General features: G+C 44.4%; 1 protein-coding gene across 1 annotated transcript in view; it reads left to right on the plus strand.

Annotated features, from left to right (window-relative positions):
• Nucleotides 1-1,188: 1,188 nt before the first annotated feature.
• Nucleotides 1,189-24,314, plus strand: part of KSR1 (kinase suppressor of ras 1) — a 74,790-nt gene continuing 51,664 nt past the window's right edge. Inside the window, exon 1 of the mRNA XM_075033049.1 lies at nucleotides 1,189-1,451. Coding sequence (XP_074889150.1) covers nucleotides 1,191-1,451 — 261 coding nt within the window. The 5' untranslated portion in view covers nucleotides 1,189-1,190. The remainder of the gene's footprint in view (nucleotides 1,452-24,314) is intronic.

A 24,314-nucleotide genomic window follows, 5' to 3' on the forward strand; every position in this document is an offset into this window, starting at 1 on the left:
GTGCCATAGCCGCAGCAGACCACCCCACCCAGAGACGCACAAGGGGCTTCTGTGGGATGGTACTGAACACACGCAGCCTCTGGAACGTCAGGTCCTTGTGGCATTTAGTGTCTGCAGACACACAGATGGGCTTGTCTCATCGTGTTGCGCACAGTGCTCCTTCCAGCACCAAGAGGTGTGAGTGGCTTGGCTGGACCCCTTGCCCGCAGCCAGAGGCTGCACCCGCCAGCTGGGCCCTCACACCTCCAGGTCAGTTGGCCAGGCCCAGCACTGCACCTGACCCTTTTTCCTTCAGCGGACCAGCGCTGGGTGCTCCTCTAGGGTGGCCTACAAGTCCCAACATACCTGCAGGAAGGCTGAGGTGTGCTGAGAGGGCGGTGAGAGGCTGAGGCAGGCTGAAGGAGGCGTTGAGGCGGCAGCAGAGATACTGAGGTGGGTAGCAAGGGGCTGAGGTGGGTGCTGAGGCGCTGAAGCAGGGGCTGAGGTGGGCACCGAGGAGAGCAGAGGAAGGTGCTGAGGGGCTGACAAAGGCGCTGAGAGGGTAAGGTGGGTGCCAAGGGGCTGAGGTGGGTGCCAAGGAGAGCAGAGGAAGGTGCTGAGGGGCTACGGTGGGTGCTGAGGGGCTGAAAAGAGCAGAGGAAGGTGCTGAGGGGCTGAGGTGGGTGCTGAGGGGCTGAAGAGAGCAGAGGAAGGTGCTGAGGGGCTGAGGTGGGTGCTGAGGGGCTGAGGGAGGCGCGGAGGGGCTGAGGGAGGCGCTGAGGAGAGCAGAGGAAGGTGCTGAAGGGGGCGGAGAGAGATGCTGAGGCGGGCGCTGAGAGGCTGAAGAGAGCAGAGGGAGGCGCGGAGGGGCTGAGGAGAGCGGCGGAAGGCGCGCAAGGGCTGAGGCGGGCTGAGGAGAGCGGCGGGAGGCGCGGTAGGGCTGAGGCGGGCGCTGAGGTGGGGCGGAGGGAGAGGCTGAGGCGGGCGCTGAGAGGCTGAGGCGGGAGGGGGCGGGCGGAGAGCCCGCCGCGCCCCCTCGCGGAGCGGCCGCGGCCGCGGTGCCTCGCCGGCGTGCATGTTAATGCGCGGTAATTGCCCGGAGAGGAGAGGCGAGGCGAGGCGGGGCGGAGCGAGCCGCCGGCTGCCCGCCCTCCCTCCCTGCTGCTCCCCCCGCCGCCGCCTCTCCTCCCCGGCCTCCCTGATGCCGAGGAATGGATAGAGCGGCTGCCCTGCGAGCCGCCGGCATGCTGGAGAGGAAGGAGCGGAGCGGTGGCGAGGCGGCGGCCGGCGGCGGCGGCGCGGGGCCCCGGGCGGGCGCGGCGGCGCGGGGTTTGCCGGCCGTGCGGAGCACGCTGCAGCAGTGCGGGCTGCTGCAGGACCTCATCGACATCTCGCTCTCCAACCTGCGCGGGCTCCGCACGAAGTGCGCCGCGTCCAACGACCTCACCCAGCAGGAGATCCGCACCCTGGAGGTACGGGGCTCGGTAGCCGCGGCGGGGCCGGAGGGGAGCCCCGCCACCGCCCCCCGGGGTGCCCGTTCCTCACAGCTGGGGGCCGAGGCCTGCCCCCCCCCCCCCCCCCCCGTTCTCCTCAGCACCGGGGGCTGCGCGCCCTCACCGGTGTCTGGGCCGTGAGGCTCCCCCGCCCTTCTCCCCCGCGTGGAGGGGGATGTACGCGGAAGGGAAGGACACCCCCCCGCCCCGCTGCAGCCCTGTCAGTAGGGGGTCGGTCCCCTGCCCGGCCCGGCGGAGGGGCCAGGCTGGCCGTGGCAGGGCCCCCCCCCCGCCCCACGCAGCCCTCCGCCGCTAGAAAGGCGTCCCGCGGAGCGTGGTGCTAAAGGCGAGGTGAGGGCGGGGAGGAGGACAGGTGCGGGGGAGCCGCTGGGCAGGCCCGTGGGTGCCGCGTCCCGGGGCGGGCGTGGGGCGCTCCGGGCTGTCGGGCGGGTTCGCGGTGGTGGTGGAGCGGGAGCTGCGTGTGTTCGTGGGCCGGCGCCCCCCGCCCTGCTGCGCGGCCCTAGGGCCTGTGGCTGGGCTCCGGCGTCGCTGTGGAGGGAGATGGGATGTGAGGTGGGGACCAGAGGTGACCTGAAGTTCCCTAGCAGAAGGTGGGTGGCCGCATCGCCTGTCCTGGGAAGCTGGATAGAGTCACGCTTCCCCTCAGGTCCTGGTGTTGGCTTCTGATGATTCCTGCCCTCTACTCCAGGCCTATCTCTCTAGCCCTGGCTCAGTTTCACTGATCTAATCTGATCCTCCTTTTCACGCCATTGGTGTGGCTGACAAACAGCATCACAGTCTGGGTTGGAGAGGTGTTTTGCTGTTTAGAAAGATTACATGAAACTCTTTAAGCAGAAAACATGTGCTGTTGTGATGCTTTCGAAGAAGGGCTGAATCTGTACGGGAGTCTGCCTAAGCATTTAGAAGGGCAATGTAGATTTATTTTTGCGTGGCTTGTTTGACCTTTACATACCTATAAATAACATTTCCTTTTGCCTTGTGTGCAGGTAGTGTTGCTCTAAGCGAGAGTAAGCAATCCCCCCTTGACCCTTTCTTTGATAGAAGTTTTACGTAAAGGCTAATGGTCCTTTTCTCTAGCCTGATAGTAGAGGCTGTGAAGCTAGAGCATTGGGCCTTTAGGAAGAAAGATCATTACAACAGTGTAACCAACAAACATACATGCTGCAAAATCCATCACATGAGAAATGAAGGTTGGGAAAAAAATTGTGAAACAATAGGTGGTAGGTAGCTTTTGGCACAACCTCTTGGAACCCTATCGTTCTTCCTTTTTTCTTCCTCTGCCTTTTTTTGTGGTTTTGTTTGTTTGTCTTGTGAGGTGTTTTGTTTTCTTTTTTTTTTTTCTTCAAATTTGTAACACTTTTTCCTCCTGCCACCTCCAAATAGCATTCAAAAGGCTATTCTTTCCAAAACAATATTTGTGTAGGCTTTTGGCAACCCTACTGATGGACTTTTTTAATGCTCAAACAATGTCAATTAGCATCATTTTGGAAAACGATCATCAGTATTTTGCTGGTGGACCTGTTCTAAAAGGAAACCTTTATGCACAAAGCATAAAGGCCTGCTATCATCTTCAGGTTCTTAAAGCAACAAAAGCTGTTTCTAGTGATAGTTGTCGAGTGTGTGCATGCATTCCTCTTAAACATTTATCTGCTTAAACAAATGGGTGCCGCATTCCCTGATGATCATAAAATTTATGATAGGGAAAAAATCTTAGCTGAAAAAATTCTCCTTGATACACTGTCCAGTATGTGATTTCTCTGGGAATTCTACCAAGTGCTGGATCTCTGCCAACACATGAACCCATGGGCATGGATATAGACTCTGTGCCCTTTGCTCTGTTCAGTTGCCTATACCAAAATACACGTTGTCAAGCATAGCCCAAGTCCTGTGCTTAACTCTCTGCACCAGTCTGCAGTGGGTCCATCTACAGACGGAGAGCAGAGAACCAGACTGTAGGAGATGAGGGTCTGTGTTTACTTCCCTAAGTTGTAATTTCCCATGGTGCACCAGAGGGTGGTGGGCTGCAGTGTTGTCTCAAGTACCAGGTGGCCTGCCTGTGGCGTTATGGGGTGTAATTATCGTGCCTTGGTTAACACGTCAGAATTGTACGTGTGGTCATAGGCATTTGCCTATCAGATTGTGTCAGTAGAGGCAGGTGCTCTGATACTGCAGAGAGCCCACTAGTGTTACTGATGGTTTGACTGTGGTGCACAGCTCTGTGCAGACTGTGGGCAACTCCTCAAGAGTCAGTAGTTTAACCAGAAGCCAGGAGCTCGGAGATCTCCACTGCCTGCTGTGGTTCTCTGGGTGGCCTTGACGAGTCAGTGAATGGCTCTGTGGGTCATGATTAGTGGCTACTAGGGGTATGGTTGCTGGGCCTGCAAGCCTCATCTGTACTTTGGATTTGAATCTAAACATCTTCTGTTCTTGTGCAGAAACTTTTTCATGGAAAAAGAATTATGAAAACTTAGCTGCAGCAGTATAACTGGTAAACTGTGTAGCAAAGCCACAAGGAAATGATAAAACATGAGATAGATAAAAGCAGCAAACTGGAAGCAGGAAGTACTAGTTTGGGAAAGGAGGGGACTTGACTCTGAAAGTTGAAGAAGTAGCTCCTGAGGCCAAATGTGAGGCTGCACGTGTGTGACTTGAAGACAGTCCAATATACCAAGTCAAAAATCAGTTTATTGATTTCACTTTTTCTTTTTATTCAAGGGGACGAAAAGGCAGGGAAGGTTCTATAATATGATTTGTATATAGCTCATACATCTCTGAAAGTTCTGTAATGCCTAGTTTTGGCGTCAAAACGGTGAACTTAAACAGGTGAAGGGCTATCTGCTTGAACACTATTTTCTATATCAGTAAACTGCAGGCATTCAGACCACCCATGCATGGGGGTGAGTACTGTCAGGTGGATGTTGCTCTCTAAACTCTATACCAGCACAGGTCAGACAGCAGTGCATGCTTATTGCCATTTCTAATCCCAAGGTTAGCACAGCCCTGAAGTAATGTGAATGGAATCAATAGCCTAAAACACCAGTGCAAATTCATCTAAATGCTTGTGTTATTTTATTTTGTCCACTAGACATACTAGGTTGGTCCTTTCGGCACCACGTCCCTCTGTGCTGTTCACAGCTTAGGCAGCTGTCATGTATGATACCACATGATTCATAATGTGTGTGTGTTTCGAAGTCAAGAACATCAGCCTAACTAAAGGTGTTTGAATGCATGCTTATGTCCCTCCCAATTTACTGAAATGCTTTAAGTCCTTCCTCATTCCTCTTGTGTATAAGATCTTCTCAAAATAAAGCACATGGTAGATAAAGATTTCAAACTGGGACCTTGGCAGGTAAAGACAAGCACTCATGGTAGCTCAAATGAGTGCAGGGAGAACTTTCTGTAATACAGAAAGAAGGGGGGGTAAAGAAAGGGCTATGGGAATTGCTTGCAAATAATGTGTTGAGTGTAGATGTGTTACATGAGCTGACCCTGTTTCACATGTAGGAAGACTGTTTCTTAGAAGGGCAGGGAGTTTCCCTGTAGTGGAAAGTAGATTGTGTTAGTTTGGTTATTAACAGAGCAGGTTCTCTGATGCCACAAGGTCTTGTATTTTTTTAAAAGTTTTATATGTTCTGCCAAATAAGTGCTCAAGTGTTTTTTCTCTTTACCCTACGCTTTGGTATATGGCTTGCTTTCAGTTCTGTCCTAGCAGGTTTACTCACTTCTCAAGTCGACTACAAAACTGAAATGGAAAATAATGGTCATTTTAACCCATACGCAAGAGAGCAAAAAATGTCTTGCTGTGTGGCGAGCATCCAGTGTTGCTCCAAGTATCTTTGGAAAGAAACAACTCTGTTGGTCCCTACACTACTGATCCCTTGCATGACTCTTAAATTGGTTTTGCAAAGTTAGAAGTATATTATTTTTAGCCATGTTTCTTTGTAAAATCAGTATCTTTCTGGATTCATTTCTCTGGTTAGGAAGCTGATAATGGGACTAGACTGGATGTCTGTAGTGAAGCACATGAAACTTGCAACACTGCAGCTCAAGCCAGTCTCTTGGAGTTGAGGAGGAGAATATAGTCCTATGTGTGGGCTGCAGGGAAGGTTCCTATGGTTTCTCAATCCCTTCTGCTGGAAATAGCATAGGTAGTTTGGTAAACTGGGAATTACCAGACTAAGTGGGACACCTTTCCCTCCCCTCATCCCACCACCACTTTTAACTGCAGCAAAGATGTGGCAGGACCAGGCTGAACTGAGACCTAGAGTGTATATAGATTGCAGATGTATTTTCTTTCTACCTTGGTTCTTAAATCATAAGAACTAACTGCAGTGTTTCTGGCATGGAAGCTGCCTCCAAACTGGTTATGGTGGGAGTGTCAGGGTGGGGCGGTAGCACGCATTGCTAAGGTCTGCCTGGTCTTTAAGAAAAACTGTCCTCGTTGCTCTTTGGCCAGACTGTGTCTATGATAGAGACACTCTTGGCCCCACGTGCAAAGGTCACTTTGACTCCTTCCTCAGGAATGTCTTCTGTTCAGCACCTCCAGAAAATACACCACCAGATCTGAAAGCCTGACTCCAGCTGTTCTGTGTCACAGATAAGTAAGTCTACTATTCCACAAATCAATCTTTCATATTGGCTGAATGATACCTATAGATTAAATATGTTTGAACTTGCTTTGCCATTATCTCGAGTCGTTTGGCAATTTGGATAGAAAAGGCTTATCTCTTACCAAGCAATCCCTAAGCAGAAACAAATGCTTTGCAAATGGGGGGAAGGCATGAGAGGAGAAGAAGAAGATTTGTAATTGTCCAAACTTGCAGACTGGAAGTTGGGCATGTGGTATGCATAAGAAAAGGAAGACTGTGTGTTTGTAAATTGGAAGTAGTGGGAGTACTGAATTTTTCAGGCCAAACTGTAACCTGTAGCCACATGTTTATGAGCCTTGTTCAGCTGAAAAGACTTCCTTTTCCAACAGGTCTTATGTAAGAGAAGAGAGTCTCTTACTTCATCTTACTTTTTGCATATATGCAACACTTTTTTTTTTTTTTTCCTTAAAGGTGTTGTCTTTTTTTGTAGGACGCTTTCTTTTTTCTTAAATTTGTGTGCTTGTTTGTATAAGATAGGCTTCAACAGAGATTCTGTTTGACTTGGAAGGAGGGAGAACCATATATTATGAAATCTGTAGACATCATCTTTTCTTTGTGACAGTGTGTCTCTGTATATGATCAGAATTTGCACATCATAATGGAATTTAACTCATCTCCTACCATTGATTTTGTATAAATGTTGACAAAAAAAGTCAGCAGCAGTGTTACCTGGAGTTTCCAGGACAAGCTCTGATGAGTAGGTTATCATCAAGATGAAGATACGACAAGGGACTCTCTTCTGTTTTCTGTCAAGGTCTGTATGTGCTTCTCGCCTTGGGTTGGATTCTACAATGCACTGATTGGGAAACAAGAAAAGAAGTATCAGAGTAAGGCTTTACGCTGCCTCTGTCTCTCTAAGACTGCTTGTGTGGTCACTGGGTTATGTTAAAACGGAGTTATTCCTGCTCATCTTCATGCACAGTCAGCTTGGAGACCCTTTTCAGCAACTGATCTCCAATAAAGAAGTTTAGCAGAGCATGGAGTTGAGACCTCTGCACATAAGTGCCTACACACAGTAACAGGGACCCATAGTCTGTCGTGCCAGACAAACCTCAGTCTCCGCATACAATTTCTGATGTTTATTGCATGTTCAGAATTGATCTAATCGGTAAAGTAGCCCAACTTGAACTTCAGCTGTATCTAACTAAACTCATGGATGTAACGGAGCTTGCACAGATACTACCTGAGCAGAACCTGGTCTACTACTCAAGTTCAAATGCTAGCTATTAACTGCATTTTAGACAAGGAAAACCCCAATTAGTGTTACAGCTGCATACTAGTGACAAATTTACAGCTATGAGTCAGCATGGTGGTACACAAATTTATCACCTGTTTTTGTTCATAAATAGGAACATATAACAAAAGAAGTCATGTGACACACCAAATTATTTAGGGAATAGTTATGCTTAGAATGAAACTTCCAGCATAGACCATGTAATATTTCAGATGCTTGAGGGGTAAATCCTCACCTTTCCTTTCAGGCTAAGATTTCTTATCCTTATTTTCAGCCCATGGGGATTTTTTTTTTTTATTATTTTTTTTTACTAAAAGGAAAATTGCAATGAAAGCAAGTGTGGCTATCTCTGTTTTGGGGGTTGGAGAATGTATTGGCTAGATTACTGCTGTGGTGAAAGGCGCAGAATGATGTATAGATGACACCACCCAAATATACTGACTCGGAAATCTCCTAAGAGACTTCCCTCCCTGCTCACTTCTTGCTCCCATAGAGTAATCCCACACAGTTGATCCTACCAGTGGCACAGTGTTGCCACAGCTAGCAAATTGGGGGAACAGAGGCTCTCTGAATCTGGAAACACATCTGTTCCGAAAGAAATGGGTAGGTCTTCCAAGACATAACTTGTGAGCAGTTGTGCGTAGAAATGTTGTGGGCATTCCTGCTTCTTGGCGAGAGTCTGAACCTAGTCAAAGACTAGCTCGACGTGATTAAGAAACAGTTTGGTCATCTGGCTTGGTTTTGACTGCAGCTATTCCTTAGTGGCATAGTTCAGGTGAGGGCAGGTCATGGTTGTAGTCTGTGCCCCCAGAACCTAGGACAGGATCAGTCCCAAGTTAAACTAGAGAAACTCTGTATTGCTGATAAGGTGGGAGGACAACTGAGAACCACCAAAGTATATAGGTGGTCAGGTATGTCTTTTGCCTTAAGCCAGAGCTGCACAGAGCTCCTGTGCCACCTACAGATCCCAGAGGCATGTCCCAGCCCAGCTGTACTCCCACTGTATGCACCCTAAGGAACACAAAGTAATCATTGGTGCATCTGTAGTGTTCACTTGAACCTGTGCTAGTTGATGGTCGCCAGTTCTGTGGCTGAGCTCACTGTCTATGTTGTAAACCTGCTTTTTTGCACAAGCTGTTTAAACTAAACCCTGGAGCATTCCTGAGGTAGAAACTGAAACCCTAGCTTAGGCCCTAATCTCTCTGGGCATGGGTGTATCACAGCCCAGTCTGATAATAGATGTCTTCTGTTCATCTTTCTCCAAGTCCAGCACATGTATCTTAAGTCTGAGCTATTGGGGCTGTAGGCAGATGGAAGATGCAGATCTCATTGGACTTATGTACCTGAGCTCAAGACTGTTCAACTAGCAACATGACCTATATAGTGATGCTTTAAATTGCTGTGCACAGGAGTTGAGAAGCTGGCTAGTGGTTTTGCTTCCAAGAAGTGAGTGTTTTGGGGTTTCTTTTTTTTAAAAAAGTGGGGAGGGGGGTGAAGAGATACTAGATGGAAATAGCTTGCAGCTGGCTGCAGAAGTGTGGAAGGTTAGCCTAGCAGAGGGGTTGTGATGTTCAGCATAGTGGACAAAGCACACAATAGCAGAAAGATGTTAGCATTAGTGTGGAAAAGACTAAACCAGAACTCAAAGCCAAAATATTTACTTGCTTTGGCTCTGTTTGAGCCTTCTCAGGTGTTATTCAGAATATCATTCAAAATACCTAAAATTACTTGTTTCCTACAAAGTAAAGCCACAATGGCAGGTAAAAGCAGCCAGCTTTGCAGTAGAACTCTCCCTGCCTAAATAAGGGCTGTGAAATTTGTAGCTTGACTAGCAACACTTTTGGTCAGCCAAAAGTGATTCGGGGAAGGGGGTGTAACAGATGGTGCATACAGAATGTGTGCTTAGATGGCTGTGACTTGAATACACTTTCCATGCTTTAATGAATGAGAGGAAAAAAAGAGGCAGCTTCCTGTTGTGGGGTTTTTTTTAAGCAATGATTTTCCTAAAAGCAGAAAACAAGGAGTTTCATGTGTTTCTTCTGGTTATCCTTCAGGAGGTGGTTGGAGGGACAGTGTTGAGGGCTGAGGCTGAATCCTGTTGCAGGCCCTTGGCATCCTTTGTCTAAGAATAGGATTGGTGACTCCCTGTCATTGTCTTGGAAGTTTTTTCTGCGAGTGTGTCATTTTCTGAACCCTCCCCTTAGACAGAGATAAAGGATGCCCTGGCCCATCAATGGTGCAAAACAAAGCACTGACCAGGATGTCGTACTTTTAAATTTCAGTAGGGATAATCTATCTTGATGCTCTATGTTTTAAAGGACTAATTCCAAATCTACTGAGGCTCACCACTGGGGCTACACTGCATTTGCATGGGAAACGCTAGCTTACCTTAAGTTAGGGCGGTGACTGTCCAGAAGACAGTTGAACAGTAGTTATTATTTTAATGTCAGCGTAAAAGGAATTACAAATATCCTCTGCAGAACCTCCCTGGATATTTGATGGTATAACTCGGAGAACAGTTGCAATGAAGCTGCTTCACGCCCATTAGCTATCCCCTGTCTGATTTCAGGATTCTGCAGGCAGAATTGGATCCACTGCCTCTCTCTTGCTTTTGGTACTTTTAAATGTGGGTTTAAGTTAAAATATAGCTGTCTTTTATCTCAGGATGTATTCTAAAGCGAAGAGAGGCCAGGTCTCTGTTACTCCTTTTATGCCTAGAGAGAAAATCTAATTTGTACTGTGTGCATCTTGGGAAAGCAGAGAAGAATCACAGGACACTTACTTAATCAGTAGAATAAGGAATCATGCTTTGATCAGGAGCTACAGAGTGCCTCTGATACGATGATTATTAGTTATCCTAAATGGAAGAGCTCTAATAGCAGAAGCTGTGAGATCTACTTTAGAGCAGTAATTAACATGACACTGAGGAATCTTGCTGGGGTGCAGCAGATCCAGGCTCTGATCTGGTCTGATCTGATGCTGCCAAAACAGGTAATTGACCACATTTTTCAGAATGTAGCCAGGAGCCTCAGGTGTGGGTCCCTGAAAATCTTCAGAAGCCTTTTGCAAGTAAGTTTAACAGGACAGGTAAGCACTTTTCTGCCCAGTTCTACTGTCCTTATGTGCTTCTAAAACATGGGTTTGTTGATTTATCAAAGAACTTTCACTTCTGTTTGAAGCAATCTAAATTTAGAAAGGAAGTCTCGAGCTTCTCATTGCTGCTCTGTGTGTGGGCTATTGTTGAGGCTTGCAGATTCCAGTATGAGCTTTTATTTTTAGTTATTAATGATGCTGAATAAACTGGAAAGAAGAAATAATATGTTTTACAGATTGAGAACTTCAACCAGGCATCACCACTAAAAGATATTAGATGGTGGAGGTAAATGGATCTGTCAATAAGTACAGTTGCTAGCAGATGTTATGTCAGTGCCCCTTAGGCTGCCTATAGTGCTCTAGGAGAACCTCTCCACACCTGTTTCCCTACCCATCCTTAAAGCACAGAGAATCTTCTAGCAACAATTGTCATCTTCCAGAGCAGTGTTTTCTTCTTCTTACATTTAGAGTAAGCTAGAAGAATAAATCGTGCTTTAGGATACAGATGCATAGCTCCACTGAAATAAGCAGAAGTAGTAAGATCTTGTTTAAAGCTTCCTGACTTTTTTAGACATATCCCTCTTAAAAACTGTTCTTCATCTACCAAGGAAAATGTTTCAGTTTAGGGGCCTTTTGTCTTTCTGACCAAAACCGAAACTTTCCACAAAGTAAAACATTTCTTATGAAGACTTCTAACTTTAACTCTCCCACAATTTCTATAGAGACAGTTCTGAATGCCTCAAACCAACACCAGCTAGTAGTATCAAACTCTCTTGGTGCAGTAGTATCAAACTCTCTTGGTGCAGATCAGATGCGGTATTTTTTTCCCCTCATTTTAGTGAATTCTGGGAGCTATGCCCTTGTCTATTCTCCATTGTTTTAAGGAAACAACTGACTAAAATACACAAGTATTATTATCAGGAGACTGATCCATTTGGGGAGATTTGCATAGGCCTTCAACCTGCTCTCTTTGGAAAAAGGAAGTTTTTTTTGTTTGTTAGGTTGGTTGGGGGTTTTTTGTTTTTTTTTTTCTCTTTGAAATACAAAGGTGTCTGTAAGTGCTCTGCAAGGAAGTCATAGTGTTGAAGTAAGCCAAGGTGAGCACAAACACTGAAGACTCTTAGCATTTGCTTACACAACTAAGGTGGGAGAAATCCCAGAGTAGATATCTAAGGGCTTGTCAACACTGTTTGTATTAAGCCAGGACATTATGTGTGTTCAAACTGGTTTGGTCTTGCTTTGTGGGTCAAGTGTAGTATTTGTAGAACCACTGGCTGACTGCTACAGGCCTGATTTAAGCACTGTTGTATTGGTGGCATTTCGTATGGGTATAATGAGGCCAAGTTTCTGTGGGACACTTCTCAGTGCACCCTAAATTTCTGGGCCATTTGCAGTCATGGCTAGTGACTTGAGTGGAGTCTGTGGAAACTAAGGTTTGGAGGGAGAAAGGAGAGCTGCTGTAAGCCCAGGCCTTAAGCTACTGCACTAAAACAACAGCTGGATTTGTGCTGAGACTGCATTTGTAGGAAATATAATCCTACTTTTAAGGAAGATGTTTTTTATAATGTTGAACGCACCTCTGTAGCAGTAATTACCTATTTGCGTCTAACTCAATGGGCCTTATCAGTTACCATCTGCCCATCTGTAACTGGAGGTGTACCTAACTTAGCAAGAGCTAGCTGAATACTTCTACTAGGGTGACACTACTATTTAGTTTTTGATTCTTATGGAAACTAAATCTACAACACCATTCTGCTGCCAAGGCATACTCCAGTTCCACTGATGCGTTCTTTCCTTATTTTTTTTCTACTGTGTTATTCAAATTGCCTCGATTGCCACGAATAACTAGTTTGTGGTCTGAGGCAAAGAGCTTTGAAGTTAATGGACACCTCACAACATAAGATTTCAAACTGAAGGTAGTAGCGTCTATCCTTTCATTTGAGTGAGAAATGAGACTTCGGCAGCAGCAATGCAGTGGTGATGCAGCACTGCTCTTAGCTGAAGTCCGTAGTAGTGTTAGAGTGCTCCTTGCAGCTCCTCTCTGTAGTCGAGTCAAACTGCCTTTGCCGTGTTCCTTAATGAAGGGGCAGATCCTGCCTGTAGCATTTCACTAACAGATTTTTCAGTGTCCTTTTGAACTGTTGTGCCAAGAAGGGTGACTTGAGAGAGTCTTAACATCTGGCTTCGAGGCACCTAGTTTTTTGCAGCAGGACAGGGAAGAGAATGCAGAGCTGACAACTACAAGATGTTCCTTCTCAAACCCACGTACAGAAGTTGCTTTGATCGTTGCTCTGGTAGTCAACTTTGTGAGGCAGTGGAGCAACTAGGAGCTGTTTGGAACTGGGGAGTGAGGAAGACTGAGGAGAGGAAGCATCAACCAGTGCTGGTGGCTCAGGTGTCTCTGTGACAGCATGCCCGGTCCTCCCGGAGTGGAGCAGTAAGAGCTCTGAAACATGCAGACCATGCACTGTTGAGGGTGCTCTTGCCCAGAGAGTTCAGGGTTAACACACTGCTGATGTACAGGTCTTTGGGAAGAGAAGGGATGTAAAATACCTGTTACCTGTCCAGTTCCAGAAGCCAGTTTTTCTTAATGTCTCACCTCACTGAGTTTAACATCTTATTAAGGCAGCTGAAGTTCTGACCAGAATGCTGGGTCTTCCTTGCACAGGTAAAGGCAGCCCCTTTTCCAGATAGACTACAAGTGCCGGTGATGTGGGAGCGTGAACTCTGTGGCGACAGAGACCTCCTGTCTGCCCGAGGCACGTTTTGGGGCATCATTCTCAGACTATTGCTGTATGTCAGAAGAGCTTTGAGCAGGCTGTGGGGGAGCTCACAGAAGCAGCTGTGCTCGTTTCTGGCTTTCATTGTGCAAACTTAGGCAGGACTAGCTAAATTCTTCTACTGGCCTTAACCTGCATCCTCTTTCCAGTTCTTTTAATGCAAAATACTTTGGGTTCTTAATCTTTCCTAGGCAGGGTTCCACTATGTACCTTCAGCCTAGTGAATCCTGCTTGTGCCTGCAGTGGGAGCATCGTACCTCTTGACTGTCTCCAGCCTGCAGTGTCTTTCTAGCTTCTCAGCTTTCTGCCTTATCACAAGGCTTTGTCCTCAGGCTTAAGCATTGCCTCTCTGCCTCTGAGGCCCCACAGCGATAGCCTGACTCAGCAATTTTTCATGGTTCGGGCTTGATCTTTCCTGCAGCTGTAAAACTGAGGTGCAGGGGGGAAGGGGAAATGCACGAGGAAACGCATGGTCCGATCCCTGACTCCCCCTTTCACTCCTTGTGGATCCTCTACATAAATAGGCTGGCTCAGCCTTTTCTGTCTTTCTAACAAGAGGAGCCTGGTGTGAGGTCTCTTCCATACCAGGCATGGCCTCTTTATACTGCAAGAATAAAGTCTCCACGTTCAAACTGTGTTTTGCAGGGTGGGTTAGCAGCATGGTCTTTGTCAGCTTTCCTGACAAAGCCTTAGTGGTGTGGGAACAGTATCAGCAAGCACTGCGAGTCTTCACATTGCTAGAATTCTTTAGAGTTCTAAATGTTGAGCCTTCAGCCCCTTAATGCGAGTAGCTGTGGCTCTGAGATTTATCTGGCCTCAAACTTTGGGGCAGAGGACATGGGGAAAATTGGAAAGCCACCCTGATGGATGAGGGATTTTGAAATTTATCAGTAATAAAGGTTCATTTCTTTGGGAAAAATGATTTTCGGAGTATTTCCTCTAAGAAGTCCTGGTACCATTTCTTTTTGCAGTATTGGCATATTAAGTAGTCCAGAGTGCCTTCTGTTCACGGGAGAATGTAGTATGGTTTCCATGCTGCTGTGCAGATGGTTGCCGAGTTGTCTAAGGATAAGACTTTCTAAAGTGCATGACCTTCCTGTCCTTACATGATAGTGATTCTAGGAAAGGTACTGTACAAGTTAACCTGAACAGCAGCAGTTATGAGAACCGCCAAGGAGAGGGCTGAGTTTTGCAGTGTTTATTTTTGAAGTGTGAGATAGTCTAACGATTTCCTCCTTAACAAAAAATGGCATGTACCCAATCCCAATGTAATTGACTGCAAACAGATTGCAGCTTCTGTAAGATCCATGTGGATAACATGGTGTAGTTTTGCTTTGATCTCATGTAGCTGCACCAGAATCATGTTTAATTACTTTGAAAGCCTGTCTCTGAGCAAGAGATTCTCTTACCCCAGCTGGGATAGGCAAGCTCAGAGACTAGGCTGAACCTTCATTTCTGCAACTTGTGGAAGAGTTACTGTTGTCTGTCTTGTTCTGAGGTTGCAAAACAATGGGGAGACCTTTCACAGCTTAAAATCTGAGGCTGAGTGAGAGATGGGCAGAAAGAGGCAGGTTGATCCAGTGGTTGCTGTCCCCACTCTGGAGGGATGGTTCAGTTCTCATGAGCTTTCCAAGTCACTTGGGCAATTGCTGGGGTACAGGAAAATTATTTGTAAAATGAGAACAATGGCACTTAATACTATCAGAGCACCCCTCCTTCACCGATCACACTGGTGACACAACACACATGTTCACTCAAGAGGGTTCAAATCCTTTTCATGTAAGGATTTCATGTAGATTCATGTGAAATAGGACCTATTTGCCTTAGCTAAGGGTCTGACCCCAAAGCAGGAAGCATTTCCTGTTTGGTCTCTGCTAATTTGGGGATTGCAGTGCCCCTGCCATTGCAGTTGCATGTGCAGCAGCTAACTCCCAAGTGAATGACTGGAAAAATCTCTTGCATTAATGACCATTGTCCACTTGAAGGGCTGTCTTCCAAATCTGTCTATAAATGGTGTAGTTGGGTACCAGCCAAATTTTGATTTTGATATATTTTAATGTTGCTTTCATTTCCATTTTTGTTTATACCTTTGCTGTTGGGCAATGCAGTTAGCAATATATACCCTCAAAAGAAACCTGTTTCCAGGTGCTGGCAAATTGGGCTATAAATATGCATTTGTGGCTGAGGGCTGGCATGAACTCTGAATGAGGAAGGTATGATTTATTTTGGGTATTGCATCCTCTAATGTGGGCTTATATGGGCAAGAGCTATTCTTCTGGGTGTCTGCATTGCTAACTTTTTTTAAAGTATTGGGGATTATATTAGAGCAGTTTCCACTCAACTTTCTGCACTCAGCCCAATCCCTATGTTTACCCTAACTTTGTTCTGCTACTCAAAAAATCAGCTCGGTTTTACTTTGCCTGGTGACAGGGACCCACCCTGGAGGTGTGTATCAATATATCCCAGCCAGAAATAAGCATGACTTCTAGGCCAGAGTGTTTGTCTCTTCTGAAACTCCACAGCATGTCTGCTGCTGCCTGGCTGTCCCAGTTTGACCTATTTGTAGAATAGGATTTAGGGCCTGCATTGTGACATACCAGTAGTGCAGTCTGCAATAGTCTGTAACATGCTACAGTCTCTATTTATTAAGATTATAACATCACTCCTCTTTAATGGCAGCTGAGAGACCTAAGAAGCAAAACTCACTCAGACATGAGAATGAGAAGAGAGGCACATCTTTAAGAGATGAACTTTGATTCTACCTAGGCTGCCCTTCAGCTAATGGAAGAGAAATGCCTTATTTTTTGGGTCTACCTTACTGGAAACAGACAGTAGCATTAAAGCAGCATGCACATGGTTCATGCCCTTCTTATGAATTGTGCTTCATTCTACAGAGTACAAAAGTCTGTATTTTCTTCAGTAAGTTCTTAGTTTCCAAGCAAAACCTTGAACTGGGTGATACACGTTTGAACTTTGGGGCTACGGTAGATTACTTAACTCCCTGATGTTAGGTTTGTGTACATGTCTCTTAGATGTGAGGTAAGAAATAAAGCTCTTTTCTTCCTCAGAGGTTGAAAGACATGGAGAACGTCTGCTGTGAGCTGTGTTCCTTTATCTTAAAGCACATATCTTAAAGCAAGGTAGTCGTTATGTTCCTATAATTTATTTTCCAACAATTAGTTAATCTGTAAGACATATCTTTCACAGTACAGCAGATACACAGCTTTAAAACTAATGGCCTTGCAAAGTTTTATAGTATTGGCTACCAAGTACTGTACTCATTAATGGCTTGATTGCTACCAACAGTCCTTTATACAGCCTTTATAAAAAAGGCTGCCAGTTCTATGACTCATGCAGTTCCTAACTTTACCTGCTGTCTGCTGCTAATCACTAAAAGATGCAGTAAACACTTTCTAACCTGGCTGTCTAAGAGACTAGGTACTTACTCTACAGGTACCCAAATGCCACTCATGAGGACAGCCAGTACTCTTGCTGTCACTTTAGATGCCCAAAGGCAGAATGAAGGAATGACCTCCAGAACAGCCAGCATCAGACAGGTGGAAAACACCACAACTCAATACAGATAAAGTACCTTCTTCTAAATTATTTTCTCGTGTTCTGATGAGCTTCTACTTGCCATCTGTCCTCTACACAGTCGTCATATCATTATCTGTTCTTTCAGAGACAATTTAATTAGATCTTCTTTCAGTAGGTTTTAATCAAGTGTTATGGGGTTGCTGGTAAATTATTTACAGACGTATCACTTGATGGAACACTTGGTCTGCTAAAGGTATCACGTAAGTGACCTAACTGTAGCAAAGAGTACAGCTGGCTTTAACTTAGGACCCTGCCTGTGTTCCTTGGGGTTATCCAGTTGACATTAGACGAATGTTGGGTTATGTGAGCCCACTTCCCTTTACAATAGTAGAAACTGAATGTCACTGTGCTGAAACAAAGGAGTTGAAGCAGTTTAAAACTAGGGTAAGAGCTGAATTTAGCTCTAGTCTCTGCTGGCTCAGTTCTTTTATAAGTGCCTTTCAAGGTTGAATACCTTAAACAGTGTGGCCTTGACCCTCACTTGAAGCTCCAGCTATTTAAACAGAAGTGCTGTTGTACTGTCTTCAGACTTGGTCTACCTTGAATGGGCAAGGTAGTAAAAAACAACACTCAAGGGGTAATAAACTGAGAAAGTGGATATTTTTAGAATACAGAAGGGTTCTTTCTCTGCCTTATTTCACCTGTCCCTTAAGGTGGTGAAAATTTTACAGCTATAAGATATCCTTTCTTCTTTCATCTTGTTGGATGCTTGTTTCAGCAACATTACTTTTTTCCCAGTTCAGCTCACATTCTTTGTGAGAAAGCCCCAGCATGGGAGGATACCAGCCTGCCTGCACCCAAGTATTCCAGTAAGTTTACAGCAATAACTGTCTTCCATTTATTGTTTACATAGCCTCTGAAGTAAAATGCAGTTTGAAGATATATAATCAATGTTACGGAACTGTCACCTATGGAAACCTTATTGCAGGTATTTATTATGCTTATTTGGTATTTACAATGAGCATAAGCTTGGGTATATTTTTAATGCTTAGTGCGCAGGCTGGAGATGCAGCTCGGGTTCCATTCATTATTGGAAAATTACTAAGTACTTTTGAAGATGAGTTTGTCTTTCTTGCTTCTGTCAAATTCCTTCCAGTGTAGGATTTAAAAGAATAGTTTTGCAGGTTCTTGGTGGTGTCTTGCTTCACTTGATGGATTCATAGTGCTGAGATAGAGAAATACTGGTCAGGTGAAGCTTTGTGATTTGATCCAGAGCAGAGGACAGTAATACGCGTTCATTTTGAAGCACAGAACTCAACTGAATGTATGGAGAAAGGATATTTGATACGCTATTGAAGACCATATCTGACATCAGGCAAGTGACTTTACCCTGATTTTATTTCTCCCATATGCATGTTAAAGAAATGAATCGTGGGTTGACTTATGGAGTGCATCTGATCTATAAATGTTAATGCAGAAATTGTCCAGACTTTGTAGTTGCACAAGCAAGTACAAAATTTGATGCAGTTACCTTGCACAATATTTAAAAGTGGGCTTAAAGGGGAATATAATGATTGGTAGAGTCCTGTTTCCAGCTATTCTGCTGTTCTGCCGTTGCTGGTCTCCAACCTATAAAAAACTTTAATAATTTATACAAGAAGTATCCTGCTGTCAAAAGGCCCATGCTTCCAGATCAAAAGTTGCAACTTACTACTTCTCCACACCACTGCACAAGGACAAAGAACTGTTACCAGGATTACAAGACCATGTGACAAGGGCTTCTAACTTACTTTCCTTGCATCACATATGGGGCCAATACCACAGTGAATTGGCATAATATGTTGGCAGTGATAGCATACCATCAGAGCTATTTCACCTTTCAAAGCCTGTGTCTTGCTCTTGACCCTTCTCCATTGCCTTCTTCCTTGTTCCTCTCTTTGTATATCAGCTTTGCTGCTCCAGGTCCCTTCATAGCATCCAGAACCACCTCTTATACATGTTTCTTCCTTTTAAGCCATATATGTGCCAAGAAATTTCTTGCACGATATTCTCATCCATGCCCCCATAATAGCAACTACTGCTACCAGTGACCTAAATAACATTCCCTGTTTGTATAAAGATTTCATTTGTTCACACCTAGATTTAAAATCTCTGCCACTGAAATGATTACAGGAATGCTTTAAAGTGCAATTACTCTTAGGGTCTTTCTCTGCTTTTTTAAGAGCTTGAATCTTTTTCTGAGGCTGATAATGAACTATTAGTGTAGTTAAGAATCAAGACTAGCATGTGGGAAAGTGACTCTGCCATTAACCCAAGCCATGCATTCTTTCAGTGGATAAGTGCAGATGTTTGACTTTAAGACTTTAGGAAATGATGTTCAGGGAGGTCCTGGAAACCCCCCAAGAGACCAATAGACAATTTAGCAGGTCATTGTATCTCATTGGAGATCATCATTTGTCATGAGCCTTTTGTGAAGGAAAAGACTAATTTACAATCTTATTGTGTAGATATACTGGATGTGTCAGCATGTTTTGAAAGGCTCCTCAGAATGAACAATTGGGGTGAGAAGTTGTGTCCTCTACAATTCCCCCCTGCAATAAGAGGGAGGACTGCCTATACTGAACCCATGTTCTTTTATCCTTCCTCATTCTCCAGAATGACCAAAGACAAGAAGGGAGTTTTTTAATGTTTGTAAGTGAAAGCTGAGCACATTACAGTCTCAGTTGAAAGGAACTGAAAGCAGTCCACCTATTCATGAGAGCATTTATACTACCCACGGTTTTTCTAATCTCTCTTGGCAAGTAGCTAGGGCAGACACGTTTCAGAGAAAGTGCTTGTAGTCCTGATGTTATTTAGTATTTGGGAGACAGGACAATGTGGCAGTTGGGATAAGAAGGGACTTAACTGCACTTTTATTGCACTGTAATTCTCACATTGGAATGGCTATTACAGGTGGCATGGTTATGAGACAAATGGAGCCTTAGCATTGCTTATCTGGACTGGATATCTGAAGCACACTCCTGACAAGTTATCTGCTAGTCTCAAGGTTCAAGCTCAAGTGAAGCTATATAGTAGTTGGCTTTATAGCCTGGTCCCTTTTCCTTTCAGCTGCTGTGTAACCCAAAGTTTTTTACTCTCTTTCTTCCATTGCTGTGCTTGTTGGTTTCATTTGTATCATCACTAGTCTGAAGCTTTGTGCAGCTGCTAGAAGAATATTTGCCTTTGCAGCAGAAGGCAGGTAGCTCTGTGTCACTCAAAGTGTTCCCCTCCCCCAGACTTGGCTATTATTTATGCAACATGATCTAACACAAAGTGGCTGGGAGCCGATGGTCCAGAGTTCATTTCCAGTTATTATTGTAGTACAGAGTCAGTCTGGTTAGAGGTACTCATTTCCAGGACAGAATATATACCCTTTGAAAGCATAAACAAACTTGATGTCAGTTTTACTTAGTTTCATAGTGTTTCAGCTTAACAGGAAAAGCAAGCTAGAGTTGAAGCACTGCAAGACACTGTTTCAACAGTCATCCATACTAAACTAAGTAAGGTCCCTTCTAGTAGAAGAGATACACGGGGAGGACTAAGCTCTAAAACAGCAGTAGAAGCTTCCCCTTTTAGTCTCTAGAGATGTATTGAGTACAGTTCTGAGCTTTGTCTCAGTATGTGTTCGAACTCCTGAGCTAGGGAATAGTTGACTAAAATACCTGCGAAATTACCTTGCTAGGTTGGAGTCAGACTTCAGTGGCCCTAGCAGATGTGGCTATCCTGACTTCAATGGCCTGAGCTATTACACCTGCTGTCACAACCCTGTTATATGGTACGTGCGTGTAGCTACTCTGGAGTTCAGTCATACTAGCTATCACTAGTCCAGCTAGTCATCTTAACTGCAATGCTTTTTTTTTTTTTTTTTTTTTTTCTTATTATCTAGGATACTACTAGAAATTCATCATAGACAAGAACACCCAAGGCTCTGGCTTTGAAGGCAGGCATATTCAGAAGTTGTTGGTGTGTTCTCCTTGACTGGAGATTAAAGAGGCTGAACTAGGTGAATCACTACCCTCAAAGTATGAACTTCTAGCACTGGGGTACCATCTTTGGTGTTTGTACAGTCCCAACAACAGTAATCTGATTGTAACTATAGCCAGCATGGGAGCACTGAGTTAGTAAGGGTGCTTGGCTACTAGCAGTAAAGCCTCCCTCAACTGTACTTTGCTGCATGCTAATACAGCCATTTTTTGGATTTGAGGCTGAAGACACTTTGTACAGCTCAGTATCTGTACTTGGAGATGAGACTACCTTATGGTAATTCATTGCCTTGTTCCAGTTAGTAATCTGTACGCTGCCCTGGGAGACAGGGTGTCAGGCAGTTCATGGAAACAAACCAGTGTCATAGGCTGTTAAATTCAAAAGCAAAGTTTAATAGGGCAGCACAGCCTGAGTGGGGAAGGGGAGCCTCTGAGCTGGACAAACAAGTCACACAGGTTTCCAGACATTCTGTCCTGTGCAAGCAGAGCACCAAGGCTGCAGGAGCTGGATGCTCTCAGGTAGGAGCAGCACCAGTACTTTGCAAGATCAAAGTTTAGCAGAGTTGAGGCTCCTTCAAGTACTGAAGTGTTTGAGCTTTGTTTAGCAAGAGTCCATCAGAATAGTCACTAATTTAAGTTCTTTGCAGTTAATAATTAAGTTCCTCCTAACAGAACACCACTGATGTCATTAAATTCACAGTTTCTAACCCAAGATTAACAGCTTCACTTTGGTCCTTGCTATAGTCTTTCCTTCAGGGAGACACCACCTTGGATATCATGATCTGACTATTTGTGCCCTATTTAGGGAACAGAGGTCACATCCTGCTTGGTCTCTGCAGAGGCAACTCCTACTCTTCCTGTTGCCTCACTCTTTCTGTTCATGTCCCTGCAGAATAGCAGGGGGAGTAGGAAGGAAGGAGAACTAGTCCAGTACAAAACCTCATTCAACACACAGTCAAAGAAACCCAGCCACTGAACAGCAATTTTATAGTAGAGTAAAACAGTAGAGTTTATGCACATAGCTCACCTGAGTAACTCCAAAACAAAATCAGGAAAACAGCAGTAAATAAAGCCTTGCTGCAACACCATTCTTCTGCTTCATAGCATTTCCTCATATCTCACATTAAACCCAAACTTCAACTAGTCCTTCATTCTCATTGCAATAACAGTAACTCCTTCAGTGGGATGGTCCTGGGGCTTCAGAGACTATTTTCTACCTGTAATCCACTGCAGGGAAGTCCCTCCTGTGGTTTTGGGTGATCAGCTATCCAGAATGCTGTTCTCCCTTGTTCCTAATTGCATAGAAGTAAATTTCTCAAACTATGTTAAATCTCGTGAATCTTTAGCCTTCTGCAAAGAATAGAGTTAAGTGAATACACTAGGAGTGTGAGCACTTCTATACTAGGAAATCAGGAGGGTTTTGGAGAAGTGATTCTTCAGCTGAGGATACCTCAGGCATAACTGGAATTTCTGTGTTTGTTGTACTGTAGCCTAATTGTGAGATGTGCTTACTCACTGTGTTGCATGAGAGTCGGTTTGAGGATACTTGCCTGATGGGAGGCCTGTCTTAGACCTCATGGGCTAGGCTCTCTGTTCCCTTACATTGTCTTTGCACTTGTAAGTCAACTACACTTCACAGAAGTTTGCCTGAGACTGTCAAGTTCCTGATTTTGAGACAGTAGGAAGGCTAACCTGAGGACACGTGAGACTGCAGAAAGAGAAGGAATTGGAAAGATAAGCTGTGTGAGTTTATATGTTTGTTTTCTGAGAAGGAGAAAGAGCTGACCAGGGAAGCAAACTCAGTACGATTCCCACTTCTAATAGTACACCCAGACCTAGAGGAAAGGTAAAGAAAACTCATACAATCCATTGACTCTATTTTATTTTTTAATTGTTTTAGGAGGCTTTTCTAGAGCTGAGCTGTGGGTGACCTGCTTTCTACTTGGCAGCTGAATCTCAGTTATGCTTGCACAGATTTTTCATTCCTTTATTTTGTGCCTCAGTGCATTGTACATAGCGCTCTGGAAGCATTTTCTAAAATTGATGAGCAAACTGGAAATCTCTGATCCCCACTGCATGGCAGAACATACCAAAGTTTTTCTTTATTCCTCTTAACTGAAATAAGGAAGCTTGCTTTATAGGTTCAAAGCATTTTGAACAGAGCAGGTTTTAGTGTATTGTGTTCTTTCTGACAATCCCAAAATGCAGTCTCATAGCAGCTTGTTAAAATAAAGCTGTTTTGCTGTTTTAAAAGACACTTGCAGAGAATGTGGCAAGTTGCCACATTCCAGTTAAGCAATTTCCTATAGTTGAAATATTTTATTTTATTTTTTTTAAACATGTGTTTTTGTCAGCCATCTCCCTCCTCCATTTTCACTGCAAGAAGCAAAAAAACCCCCACCCCACAACACAGAAGCCCCCAACCCCATATTAATAATTATACATTTGAGGTGAGTATTCTTTGGGAAACTATGGAAGGACAATGTCTATCAGTGTGTTTTGATTCATTGTGTAGTGCAAAGATCTTCTGATTGTCAACAACTGATCTCTTAGAAACAAATGCTAATATGGAGTGGTGGAGAATATTTGATATCAATTATGGTGTAAATAAAAAATATTTTCTTTTAACACTTTTTTCTTTCTGAATGGGTTACATATTTAGAACCTAGTTACAGGGCAGATCCCAAAGGTTTTATAGCTGCATACCTCTTAGTCACTCTGGAGAAGTGTGTTACTGGTGTATTACATGCTAGTATAAAAAAAAGTGCATGATGGATGAAAGAGGCATAGCAATAGAGAATCTAATCCCAGGAGCTGAAGTCTGTTCAGCTGTGTGATGCTAAATTATTCTTAGACTTAAAACTGTTGGCAGTACAAACATCTTTACATAAAGAAATAAAAGCTTTTATGATGTGGATTGTTTTTTGTCTTTTTCCTCCTTTTGTATGGCTCGTCACCTGTTCTCCAATGATACTCAGATGCATTCAGAGAATCCACTGCTTTTTGCTGAGAAGTTTCAGTGGAAGTAGTGCTGTTAGCAGTAGCTTGGAGCAAAGTCTGCTTGTCTCCTCAGAACAGAACATCGAGCCTTGGCACTGGTGTCTGTAACATACATGGCAAACTTGACTTTTTAAGAACTGTGGCTGTTCTAGAAATAGTATTTTCCTTCATGAGGGTAGATTTGCCCTTTTTTTCTGCAGCAGACCTCAAAAGCAACTCAGTAATAGAATCTCTGGGAATCCTGCCCTTACAGATTTCAGCTTGATAGAGGTATGAACGAGTAGTTGTTAAACCACGTATGGCAGCACTGCTCTATCTGATGCTATGTTACAGTTTGAAGTAGTGAGGCTCACTTAAAATGCCATGCTCTTTCTCACTGAAGCAAGGGGGTAGCAGCAGCTGCCTTGCTGAATTCAGTGGGTGGATGCATGTCCTGCAAAATCAGGTTTTGGCAGGTGCATTTAAAAATGGAGTAACTGATTTAAGAACAGCTGCTGAGTAATCGA

The sequence above is a fragment of the Buteo buteo genome, chromosome 7, assembly GCF_964188355.1.
Source record: "Buteo buteo chromosome 7, bButBut1.hap1.1, whole genome shotgun sequence".
Lineage (NCBI taxonomy): Eukaryota > Metazoa > Chordata > Aves > Accipitriformes > Accipitridae > Buteo > Buteo buteo.